At 35.7% G+C, this 13,917-nt stretch overlaps 2 protein-coding genes across 5 annotated transcripts in view; one reads left to right on the forward strand and one right to left on the reverse strand.

Moving 5' to 3' along the window:
- Nucleotides 1-4,105: 4,105 nt before the first annotated feature.
- Nucleotides 4,106-12,061, reverse strand: LOC110458652 (COMM domain-containing protein 8-like). The gene is made up of 5 exons (XM_021510454.1): nucleotides 11,959-12,061; nucleotides 9,215-9,370; nucleotides 7,835-7,987; nucleotides 6,100-6,255; nucleotides 4,106-5,178 (listed from the first exon to the last, which is right to left on the reverse strand). The coding sequence occupies exons 1-5, from the start codon at nucleotides 12,025-12,027 to the stop codon at nucleotides 5,155-5,157; spliced, it is 558 nt and encodes a 185-aa protein (XP_021366129.1). The 5' UTR covers nucleotides 12,028-12,061; the 3' UTR covers nucleotides 4,106-5,154.
- Nucleotides 12,062-12,218: 157 nt separating this feature from the next.
- The window catches only part of LOC110458651 (probable phospholipid-transporting ATPase VA), a 58,576-nt gene continuing 56,877 nt past the window's right edge, over nucleotides 12,219-13,917 (forward strand). For all 4 annotated transcript variants that reach the window (XM_021510449.1, XM_021510451.1, XM_021510453.1 and 1 more), the window contains exon 1: nucleotides 12,219-13,152. In XM_021510449.1, coding sequence (XP_021366124.1) covers nucleotides 12,761-13,152 — 392 coding nt within the window. In that variant the 5' untranslated portion in view covers nucleotides 12,219-12,760. The remainder of the gene's footprint in view (nucleotides 13,153-13,917) is intronic.

A 13,917-nucleotide genomic window follows, 5' to 3' on the forward strand; every position in this document is an offset into this window, starting at 1 on the left:
ATAGTTTGCATGCCCGCCCGCCCGCCCGCTCACATGATAACATAATACGTCCCCGTCTTCGACGGGCGTATAAAAACTATGGTTGTGATGTTTCCATGCTGACCAGTATAATATACATATGTGCATGATTAGAAAAACTACAAAACTGTCTAACTAATGATCAAATATTTGATTTCCTTCAGTCCCTATGGGTGTCTTCTACTGGACAAAGTGGGCTGGAGCAAAGAGTGAATACTACAACTCAAAGGAGTATCTGGCAGAACACCCTGAATGAACAGCTTTTGGATGTGAAAGACATTTAAATTTTGTTTTGATGTATGAGAAATAGTAGAAATATTCTGTTTGATTAAAGTATGTAACAATCTGTATTTCTTACTTTTATTACTTTTTAGTTCACGCCATGGCGCGGCGTCTGTCGTCTGTCCATCAACTTTTCCTTTAAAACACTAATTGTCCTGAACAGCCCAGTAGATTTTGACTAAATTTGGTCTGGAGCACCCTTAGGCCAAGGGCATTAAATTTTGTATAAATTGTGGGTGATCCCCCTGGGGGCAAAGGGGTGGGTCCAAATAGGGGAAATAGAGGTAAAACCTTTAAAATCCTTCTACCATAGGGATTAAAGGAGTTCATCCCAATTTGGTCTAGAGCATCATTGGTCCAAGGGGACTTGAATTTGTATAAACTGAGTTTGGACCCCCTGGGGCAGAGTCCAATAGGGGAAATAGAGGTAAAACGTTTGACATTCTTCTCCTACCATAGGGATTAAGGGATTTTATCCTAGTTTGGTCCTAGTTATCCCTTTGGATGCAGAGGGTGGGGCTCAAAAGGGGAATTTGATGTTTATATCTTAAAAATCCTTCTCTTTCTGTACCATTGGAGGGATTTTAATCCAATTTGGCCTGGAGCATCCTTGGGCAAAGGGGACTTTATTTTGTATAAACATAAGGTGTGGCTCCTCTGCACTGTGGCCCCTCTGGATGCAGAGCGGCGGAGCTCAAAAGGGGAATTTGAGGTTAAAATCATGAAAATCCATCTCGTGTACTATTGGAGGGATTTTATGTAATAAAAATAATTTCCCATGGTTGCTTGATTATCCAGGTAGAATCCAATAAAAGGATTTTGACCAAATTTGTTCTGGAGCATCTTTGGTTAAAGGCGCCTCAAGTTTGTATAAACGGATGGTGTGGCCCCTCTGGGGGCAGAATGGCAGGGCCAAATTGGGGAAATAGAGGAAATGTTTTCCACTACTCTACAAGTGAGGGGATTTAAACCAAATGCAGTCTGAAGCATGCTTAGGACAAAAGAATCAATTTTGTATAAACTGAAGTGTGTGAACCCCCTTTGGGGAATATGGGTGGGGCCTATTAGGGGAAATAGAGGAAAACATTAAAGATCCTTCTCCTTTTGAAAGTCAATGTCATTAATTTCAACATACTTGGTAGCCCTTTATCCTAGCATGCTACCGGCCAGATATGATTTCCCTGGGCCTTTTGGTTATTCAGAAGAAGTTGTTTAAAGGTTTTTTTTTAGATAATTGACCCCTGACCTTGAATATGAGAAGAGGTCATTCATTTGAACAAACTTAGTAGCCCTTCATCCCAGCATGCTACTGGCCAAATATTATCACCCTAGGCCTTTTGGTTATTCAGAAGAAGTTGTTACAAAGGTTTTAAACATATCTGACACCTGTAACCTTGAATATAAGTCAAGGTCTTGGTTGCCCTTCATCCCAGCAGGCTCCTGGCCAAATAGTATCAACCAAGGTTGTTTGGTTAATCATCAGAAGTCGTTCAAAGATTTTAACATATTTTACCCCTGTGACCTTGAAAATGGATGAAGGTCATTCATTTGAACAAACTTGGTAGCACTTGATTCATGCATACTACTTGCCAAATATCATCATCGTAGGCATTTTGGTTACGGAAAAGAAGTTATTTTTTGTAAAAAGTTGACACCGGACAGACGGACGTCGCACAATGGCACAAGCTCACTTGCCCATGGGGCAGGTGAGCTAAAAATTTGACGCTGGACAGACGGACGACGGACGCTGCACCACAGCATAAGCTCACTTGCCTTTGGGGCAGGTACCGGTAAGCTAAAAGCTATCAATTATACACTAAAACTCTCCGAACTTCTGGTAAATCAGATGTCATCTAAAAGTTTTAGCACATTTGACTTTTACGGTGGGTCAAGGTAATTAATTTTTAACAAACTAGATAGCTCTTCATCCTAGCATACTAATCATGGTTTTGTCAAAAAGATATTAAAATGTTATAAATTTGACTCATGTGACAGTCAAGTCCCTAGGGGCTGGGCCAGACCCACAGTCAATTTACTCAGTTATTATATCCTGACTGTGTTTGTCTCTTGATGCTCAGCAATTGTATACATGGTTATAGGGTGGGGATCTCAATAACGTCCAAGTTAAAAAGTGTTTTTTGTCCCACCTCTCAAACCTGGGAGTCAGCTTTTCAACTGGTACAATTTTAAATCCACAACCAACAAAGAATGTTCCAAAATTAAACCAAATATGGCTGATATCCATCACTTTGTTCCAAAGAAGTCCCTTATAAATAAATATGAAAAAATTAAACCCCTTTTCGCCCTGTCCTCTTTTAATACAATTTTGAATACCCATCACCTGAGGATGTTTCCGCTACCAACCAAATATGGCTGATATACTTCTCTTACTTTCAGAAAAGAAGTCTCTTAAAGCAATATGGTGAAATTACCCCTTTTTGGCCCTGTCCCTCATCCCCCAGGGGGATAGCCTTCCATTCGTACAATTTTGAATCCCAACAACCTGAGAATATATTCCAACAAAATATGGTAGATATACTTAGTTCTATAGAAGATCAAAGTCATTAAAAGCAATATGGCGAAATTACCCCTTTTTGGCCCCGCCCCTCAATTTGTATATTTTTGAATCCCCACCACCTAGGGAGGCTTTCAGTCAAATGACCAAATTCAAATCAGCGGTTATGAAGAAGAAGGAATTTTTAAGAAATTGTCGATGGACTGACGACGCAAGACGGATGCCAAGGTAGGCATAAGCTCACCTTGGTACTTTGGACCAGGTTAGCTAATGTAAAGTGCACAACTAAGGACCAAAGGGAACCTACAGATGAAATTTGATGGATCTTTTCAGTACTTCTTTTAAAATAGCAAATACAAGAATTGTTTAAAGAGCGACAGATGAGCAAGACCTGGAATCATGATATTTTACAAGCAGCTTTCTGACATGATGTGCTACAAATTTTGCAAAAAGATGAAAACCTTGATCCGTATTCACTAGAGTAGCTCGCTGGCACAGAGTACAAAAAAGAGAAATAACCTTCAGCCATGTTCAAGGTAACAGGAATCAAATTAAAACACTCAAACAACATCACTTCTGAACATGTCTACATGGCACTCTTAGACAGACCCGTTAATTATAGACAGCTTTGGTATCTGTCGTTAGGTATACCAAGATATTAAATTCCAACAATGGAAAATTGTCATTGCATTTACGTTTCTTCGAGAGACAGGATTGTTTCACCTGCAGGGGTTTCTCAGACAAAAATGCCAAGCTACAGAAGGATCTAGAACATCAGAAGAAAGACTATTTCACATTTATGAGAAAAGATCAATGTTCATAAAATAACATTTATTGCACAATATAGTATATGTTAACAAGACCACAGAATGGCAAGTAACAGTAACTCATTTTCACATTATTTCTTAATAATTATAAGAAAAGACATCATTTATGTAATATTGATTATTTTACAAATTAAATGTAAACTGATTTATGTAATTATGATAAAAACACAAAATAAATGTAACATGTTTGGGGGTTTTCTTAGGTAATTACAACTAAGTCATTACCAATTTTCTGAATCTCCTAGGGTTCCTTAAAAACTTTGTGACTCTGCATTTTTTCTTTTTCTAAAGCATGTAAATAATGTATTAAACTGAATACATTCCTATTTCACCAGATCTACAATACATTATTTTTATTATTTAACTAATTTTATTATTGCTACTTTAGTATTGGTTTACATCCAGGAATGTCCAGTTAGTTTTCGGTTTACACATGTCTGTGTTTCCATAAGCAGTGTAAATGTTTTTTTTGCTTTTAATGCCAAGGGTTATTCCATAATTATTTATATGGGGGAGGTGAGATGCACCTGCATAATTATATTATGGGTGTTGGGTTTAAATTCAGGTCTGCCAACCATTCCTGATGATAAATAACTTTTAACATTTGATGGATGGTGGGGTTTCTGTGCCTCACACCCCTCCCCTACAGCTATTTCTGGAAACGTCTTAACTATATTATTATCGGTATTAAAACAGAATAATAAAACACAAATTGTATTTTCATTGCCAACCCCTTTCTCAGATAGATACCATGAAAATCAAAGTAATTTGCATGCGTACTTTTTTACTGGGGAAAAAAAAAAGAAAAATCAGCACCAAACGTTTTAGAGTTGAAGCTAACATAATTAATTATTTTGAACTCTGTTAATCATTCGTTGTTTTTTTTTAATATATAACCACAAATTGTCAGACATGAAAATATCCTTGCTAACATACCGGTACATTTCCAGTTGACACAAGCACTGCCAACTATTGGTGGAGGAGATTAAAAAGTAATGCAAGAAACTCTCGGAGATATTTGTTGTAATAGATTCAATTTCAATAAATGTTGAAAAAAAAACAATCCATTACAGTGTATATCATTCTTCTGGTTCACCATTCATTTTAATATATGGCTAGTACCTATATAATCATTCTATAAAGATGTTAATTGATGAGATGTAAACTCAAGCAACACCATTTATACGAGAAGTCTGTTGCCTTAGCCATTCCTTAATCTTGACAGAAATTGCACATACCTTGAGAAATACATAAATCAATGATTTGGTCAACAATTCACACAATATATACATTGTAATTATCTACTGACTCACACGTCATACAAATGAATACATTTTAATATGTCATTTGGATTATGTAACTATTACATGGTAATTTGGATCCATTAAGCAAAAAAAGATTACACAGCTGTATTCAGGTACAGTAACACTAGCATTATTCCATTGTAGACAGGTTTGAACTGTATAATTTGATGATAATTCTGCTGTGTAAAGAAGGAATTATTCCAGAATGCTAGGCCTTCAATTGCTGAACCACCTGGAGTGGAGAAAGAAAAAAACAATTAACAATTTTTTGTAATTCAAGACAGGTTAATACACCATATATATTTCGAATTTTAAGGCAATAAAACTAATGTTACACACACAACAAATTTCACTGTAACACAGCACCATCACTTTCTAATGAGGAGATTAAACTTCTTCCAATAAGGTTTCTCATTGTTCATAAATATGAAATAATCTAAAAGTTAAGAATATAACAAGAGGCCCAGAGGGCCTGTATCGCTCACCTGAATATTTAAGCAGTCAGAGCAAAATATTCTCATTCAATATTATATTGCACTACATATTTCCCTCGCAAACTTTGTCGGCTCCATCTGTTGAAACTACCAGCCAAATATTATCATATGATTCTATGCTTTTTGGTTCTTCTTCAGAAGTTAATTGACATATTTTTCCCTGTGACCTTGTAGTAGGTCAATTTCATTTTCCTTCTCATACTTTGTTAGCTGTATCCCAAAAAGCTACCAGCCAAATCTAAAGAATCCATTCCATTTGGTTCTTGAGAACAAATTCTTTAAAATGCTGTTGATCTCTGTCCTTTAAGGTAGGTTGAGGTCATTTTCATTCGCAAACTTTGGTGAGCTCTATCCCAGAAAGCCACCAGCCAAATATTATAATTTTATCCTTTGATTATTCAGAAGAAGCCATTTGATGTTTTTGACATATTTGACACCTGTGACCTTGAAAGTAGGTCAAGATCATTTTCATTCTCAAACTTCGTCAGGCTCCTACCAACTAAGCTATCACCCAAATATCATGACTCTAGGCCTGTCCATTCTTCAGAAGAAGTCGTTAAAAGGAAAAGTTGAAGAACGACGACAGATGATGGACGGACGACGGACGCCGCGCCATGGCATTAGCTTGTAATTTTGTTGTGTTCAGTTTGTTTACCCACCTTATTAGCACCTTCCAGACTCGAGATTAGCTTGTCAAGCTCTTCTTTATTAAGTTCTATGGAATGTATCGTATTGTCTTGTCCAGACCCAATATCCAGGTCAAGGGAGACAACTGGTTCCTGGACTGACGAGATCTTGTCACTGGACATGATGAGCTGGCAAATCAAAATATAAACATGTTGAGATTTACGATACATACAGAACTATTCTCCCAACAAAATGGTGTACCATTATCTACCAAACCATTTCACTCACTTATTTGACCATCATCAACTGGACAAAAACTCACCGATGTTTATGGGTTTACAGTGTGGATGTTTATGGGTTTACAGTGTGGATGTTTATGGGTTTACAGTGTGGATGTTTATGGGTTTACAGTGTGGATGTTTATGGGTTTACAGTGTGGATGTAGGGGTTATATTTAGTCTGGCTGCATATTGTTAAAGTTATCAGAATGGGAGTGCCAGATCGTTCTTCTCTTCAGGTCTGAAAAATTATAGCGATTAGAAAATTCTTCTGCATGGTCCTTTTTGAATTTGGCATGGGTATCAGCTACATGCTCATACACAGCATACTAATATCACCTCTCAGACGAGGAGGGTGCCCCCTTAACTTGAAGGTATATAGGTACTGACTGCCCACTTTCTACAACTTGCTTTCTATTTCACATGTCTGTATGGTACAGGATGAGCTAGTAACACTTTTATTCTTAGTCAACCTGATAAGGCCACATTTACAGAAAGGATAGAAATATTTTGGTAGAAAATGATCATTGTGTTGTGAGCTCAAATCCAGCAGTTTCATCCAATAATAAAATTGAAATGTTGTATTAAGCTTAACCTGTTTAATACATACATCTATATCAATTAATCAATTTTATTTGTTACATATTTTTTTGTTTGGTGAAATGAACATTTGGTCACAATTGTGTAACTGTTTATGGTACAGACAGTTAAACTGAGTAAGATTAAGAGGATAGGATAATTACAATCACTCCATACCTTAAGGGTATGACAAAACAAGAGGCCCAGAGGGCCTGTATCGCTTACCTGGATATACTGGTATGTTTAAAGTACTTGATATGAAGTTAAGATGTACATATGAAATTTCAGACAGATCCATCCAGCATTTGTGGAGATATAGGCAGAACAAACTTCAAATGTCAAAATCCAAGATTGGAAAACAATTAAAGATATCTTAACATCAAAACACTTACTGCCATAGTACAATATTACACAAATAGTTTTACCAAAAGGTAATGTTTTCCTTGGTTACCGTTACCACCAGGTCAATGTTGCTGAAAGGATGGTTAGGGTTAACCAGTGGTTATGGAGTATTTAAAACCATGAATACAACAAATTCAGAACATATCATTTTACTGCTATAGATTTGTTTCAGACAAATCAGACTGGTGTGTTTTTTTTATTTTATTTCGTTTCTTATTTCCATCCACAAGTTAACGTAACCAACTTTTGAGCAACAAGGGCCAGGCGACAAAAGGCATTAAGAAACAATTTTGTAATTTCTGTAACATTTGAAATTGAGGTCACACCATGGTTGGTCCCTCATCACTCAAACAGTATAAGAGAAAGACCTGAACACTTTCTGATTGGAATATATTCACATATAAACTTCTTGTTGATATTGATTTATAACAGCTGTAATTGGTAAATCTATCTTAGGGCAGAACCGTTAATACTTGTAATAGGGCTGTCATCAATCCTATTAGTTTACCTTAACTTTCCAATCAAAATCACTGAGGACAGCTTGAGAGATGTTATGAGTCTCTGCCATAAGTTGATTCTGGATTTCATCTCTGCGAGAGTTGACGACGTCCACAACAGTCTGTTTTAAATCCTCTGATAAGGCTCCTAATTCCTGATATATCTGTCAAAATAATTACAGAATTTGTGTTACATCTAATAAAGTATTAACTTTATTTAGCGCCCATATTTTTTTAGACCTCCCTTTCTATTATGCATATTATAAAATATGATCCTTCATTTTTTTCAAAAGTGCCTACCAGTGCTAAATATTACACCCTCTAAATGATAATAAATACTTGCATTACACTTCAGATATGTTTGTTTTATGCAATCTAAACCACAGTTTAGTGACATTACAAGTAGGTTTGGGTAGGTACATGTACGGTAGTGATGAACTCAAATGTTATGTTATAGATATAACTAAGGCACTGATCTAATTTCAGATAAAAAAATAATTAGATTGTCAGCTTGCATTTTGCTCATTACAAATAAACAATATTCTTTTAAACAACATTTTTCTTTAAAAATATGGATTTGAAGAAAACAAAATAACATCTATAGACGTTTCTGAGTTTAATGGTGTTGGAAGGGATGATTATCACTATTTATGGACAAGAGAGATACATTGTAATTATAACAATATAGAAACATCATTTATAACCGGGTTTTTGAAATTATAGCTTTTATTTAAAACATTAATTCATCTGCTTTCTCCTCTTGATATCTAGTTCAAATTTCCGTTGTCAATTAAAATATTATTAAGATAATAATTACATATTTTAGCCCTACATTCTTGTTTAACAAGAATTCTATGAAAACACAAATACCCTCATAATTTGATGCGGTCAGAGAAAATGTATAGAGTGTCTAAGGGTGATTGAAAGAAAAAATATAAAAGACCTGTTTTAAAGGGCAGATATATCCATGTACCTTTCTGTATATCCAATTATGTGAGAAAGTTTCAGGAAAATTGGAAAAGAAATGAAGTGGGTAGATCAAGGGGTAAAACATTCTATTAAAATTAATATATCATATTTATAATATTAATAGGTCGAAGCGTCTTCTTGTACCCGAGTGTGCAAAGTTCAATTGAATACAAATGAAAACTGTACAGCCATGGCAGGGACAATTCTTTCTATATTAACAGTGACCTTGTTCTTAACCTAAGAAGGTAAACATTCTTCAATCTCTTACAAGAACGTATGTTTGTTCTCTCAAAGCTCCTCTGAGGGATAGGGATTATAGTCAGCTGAAGTTCTATTACCTGGTACATGTTATTTTTTTTCAAATGATTTGCTAATTTGATGTAATCATATCCATCCTGTCAGAGAAGAAGCTTCAAACCCACCCTATCTTTGGTGAAGGATTCCCTGACTGCTGCCTTGATGAGAGACTGGTACATGTCCACCACACTCCACCACTGCTGCAGACTCCACACCTTACTGTAATCCTGGTAGGACGGCTGACAGCGATGGCACACTCCATCAACAAGTGTATGTAAAACCTGGAACACACATCATACAATATTACCTCTCTAGTTATATTCCAGAGATCAGTGTATTCTGTATATATCTACTAAAGTGTGTAAATCCTGGAACACACATCATACAATATTACCTCTCTAGTTGTACTCCACAGAGATCAGTGTATTCTGTATATATCTACCAGTGTGTGTAAAACCTGGAACACACATCATACAATATTGCCTCTCTAGTTATACTCCACAGAGATCAGTGTATTGTGTATATATCTACTAATGTGGGTAAAACCTGGAACACACATCATACAATATTGCCTCTCTAGTTATACTCCACAGAGATCAGTGTATTCTGTATATATCTACTAATGTGTGTAAAACCTGGAACACACATCACACAATATTACATCTCTAGTTATACTCCACAGAGATCAGTGTATTCTGTATTTATATCTACTTAATGTGTGTAAAACCTAGAACACACATCATACAATATTACCTCTCTAGTTATATTCAACAGAGATCAGTGTATTCTGCATCTAGCTACCAGTGTGTGTAAAACCTGGAACACACATCATACAATATTACCTCTCTAGTCGTACTCCACAGAGATCAGTGTATTCTGTATATATCTCCTAATGTGTGTAAAACCTGGAACACACATCATACGATATTACCTCTCTAGTTATACTCCACAGAGATCAGTGTATTGTGTATATATCTACTAATGTGGGTAAAACCTGGAACACACATCATACAATATTACGTCTCTAGTTATACTCCACAGAGATCAGTGTATTGTGTATATATCTACTAATGTGGGTAAAACCTGGAACACACATCATACAATATTACGTCTCTAGTTATACTCCACAGAGATCAGTGTATTCTGTATATATCTGCTAATGTGTGTAAAACCTGGAACACACATCATAATGTGTGTAAAACCTGGAACACACATCACACAATATTACATCTCTAGTTATACTCCACAGAGATCAGTGTATTGTGTATATATCTACTAATGGGGGTAAAACCTGGAACACACATCATACAATATTACGTCTCTAGTTATACTCCACAGAGATCAGTGTATTCTGCATAGATCTACCAGTGTGTGTAAAACCTGGAACACACATCATACAATATTACCTCTCTAGTTATATTCAACAGAGATCAGTGTATTCTGCATCTAGCTACCAGTGTGTGTAAAACCTGGAACACACATCATACAATATTCCCTCTCTAGTTATACTCCACAGAGATCAGTGTATTCTGTATATATCTGCTAATGTGTGTAAAACCTGGAACACACATCATACGATATTACCTCTCTAGTTATACTCCACAGAGATCAGTGTATTGTGTATATATCTACTAATGGGGGTAAAACCTGGAACACACATCATACAATATTACCTCTCTAGTCGTACTCCACAGAGATCAGTGTATTCTGTATATATCTGCTAATGTGTGTAAAACCTGGAACACACATCATACGATATTACCTCTCTAGTTATACTCCACAGAGATCAGTGTATTGTGTATATATCTACTAATGGGGGTAAAACCTGGAACACACATCATACAATATTACGTCTCTAGTTATACTCCACAGAGATCAGTGTATTCTGCATAGATCTACCAGTGTGTGTAAAACCTGGAACACACATCATACAATATTCCCTCTCTAGTTATACTCCACAGAGATCAGTGTATTGTGTATATATCTACTAATGTGGGTAAAACCTGGAACACACATCATACAATATTACCTCTCTAGTTATACTGCACAGAGATCAGTGTATTCTGTATTTATATCTACTTAATGTGTGTAAAACCTGAAACACACACTAAATGGTTTTGACAATAGATGTTGGTAGTGTGACATAATTAACGTAAGCATTTATTTCACTGGCTATCAGTCTTGTTGCAAGTTTGCTTTGTTGGATTAGGTTTCCCTAAAATACATCATACAAAGAATTGATGCCAAACACATTAATTGCACCAAAAAATCTAGTGAACCACAGCACACTTATTTATTTGCCCAATATAACTGGTTTGATCATATGACCTGGTCGCCAGTATTGACCAAGTTCTGTTCTCCTTCATGCAGACTTTGATAGTTGAAATATAAAGAAGTTGTGTTCTCTTAACCCACAGGTGCTGGACACACTAATAGTAAAATGATGTGTATTTACTATATAACACATCATATTACTAACTAGTCATGCTACATCACTAGGAGTTACCTCCCTTCGTTCATCATCAACACTGCAAACTCGATTTAGCTACAAACTAGCCGAATACAGAACAACAGCTATTTGCATTTATTTTACTGTATATGAAGTAAAATGTTTTTCTCATCTGCATTAGATATATGAAGTTGCAAAAGCGAGACGCCCATTTCATTTTGCATCCACGTGATTCCTTGATATCGATCGGATTTCGAAATACATACAAGATAGTTCTTACCGGGAATAGCTAACTGCAAGAAGACAGTTACATGCACTTTATGTTCATTTTGATTAATTCTTCAATTTTAATGGACTTTGTAGGCTATAGTTTAATTTGGTCTCAGTATAATGAAACCTGAGATATCAATCAAAACTCACTGATGACACTTGTTTTGATTCTAGTTTCCTCAGTAACAAGAGCCCCTCCTCCTCACGATTTTCCGCCATTGTTATAAGTCTGTGCGTGAATGTAAAGCATATGGTGATTGGTTCTTGCAATATCAGTCAAGCCAATTAAATACCGACTTCCAAGTAAGCTATGGAATGCGTAATAATACAGAACTTTTGATTGGTTAATCTATAATAGTAGCCAATCGGAGAAAAGCTCTCTCGTTCCTTGGTCACTGTTGACTGTTTTGTATACATCCTCCATTGTAACGCATGAATGAACATATCGATCGTAAAGAAGTATGGGTTATGGAGGGTGATAGTTTGTTTGTAGGAAACCATGAATGATACATTCCACCATGTCCGACACAAGTTGTGATATTAACACGAGAAGACGCTTTACACTTCTTGGTTGGAAATAATAGGATTTATCACAACAATCTCCATGACGTGGCTTTTTCGTTCGATGGCACAGTTCCCGGAATTTCCATAACTTTGAAATTGTGTACACATTCAGGAATTGGACAACTGAATTAATCGGATTACGAAATATCACGTTTTTGTATATTTATTTTCTCTATATATCATCGAACAACTAATCTAGTGATTTGAATATGATTTTAGTTGTTTTGATAAATTCCAGTTCAATATAGAAGGCATACATGTACAAGGAACAAATGTGATATGTCTGCTGTATTTAGTGTTGTGCAGTAAGCCTGGAAACCATGTGCTAACATCAAAATACATCATATTTAAGCAAAACCATTTTTTCGTGATAAAGATCTAGCGTAAAATGGGAAACTTTTGTGGGCGAGGGAACAGGTCTGGTCCAAAAACCAGGACAGTTGTTCCAAACCATACCCTTGATCCATCTATCCAACACCGAGCTAAGAACCACCCAAACAAGGATTTCCGAGGAAACCGTATTAAAACCACTAAATATACGTTATTGACGTTCTTTCCGAAAAATATCTTTGAGCAATTTCATAGATTTGCAAATTTATATTTCATTCTGGTGGTGGCACTAAACTGGGTTCCACAAATTCAAGCCTTTGGAAAGGAAATTGCTATGGTACCTGTGATATTTGTGCTAGCTGTCACCTGTATAAAAGATGCCTTTGAAGATTTTCGTCGTTACAAGTCTGACCAAAAAATCAACCATACACAATGTCGTTTATATAAAAGGTGAAGAATATTTGTAAAGAAATATTTATGGTGTTAGAAATTAATGCACCGATAATGGTATTTATATACAACACAGGTTCATAAAGCACAGCCAGTGAAAGGTTTCAATAGTTGTACATTATAATGATTATGTATACAATTATCTTATAATATACAGTGTTAATCCAAAGATTATGTTTAGTAATTAACATAAACAATGTTGTCCATTTATGATTAGTGTCGCACACATTTAAGAGGATTCCAACCACCCATTTGTGTTTGTTAACAGATGGATCAAGTCGATAAACTTAAAAGTTGATTATGAAATGATAGAAATTGAAATTAAATAAGGAATTGATAAGAAATCAAAAATGGCTCAAACAATGCATTTCCATTTGATTATGCTATCCTACTGTCTTGTACATCTTTGAAATAATGTCATCTGCTTTTGTAACAGCATGGCAACTCTACCATACACACTAGAAATGTAGTACTAAAGTTTTAGTCAAAATTCTCGTAACAATTGATATAACCAATTCTTGCAATGGCACATATACCTTGGTCAATCAGGAAAGCTGACTGGTAAAAAGTTGAGTTTATAAAGACCAACACTGTTTCTGTACATATACATAGTTTGTATTGAAAAACAAACCTAATTTCTGTTTTGCTCTTACACACGTTGTATTGAGAACTCTGGTACATACTTGGCAACTATTCGTTGCCATCTATTAATTATGCATAATAAGCACCCAGGGTACTTAAACCATTTGCTTAACTCATTCACCC

This window comes from Mizuhopecten yessoensis, unplaced genomic scaffold (assembly GCF_002113885.1).
Source record: "Mizuhopecten yessoensis strain PY_sf001 unplaced genomic scaffold, ASM211388v2 scaffold9685, whole genome shotgun sequence".
NCBI lineage: Eukaryota > Metazoa > Mollusca > Bivalvia > Pectinida > Pectinidae > Mizuhopecten > Mizuhopecten yessoensis.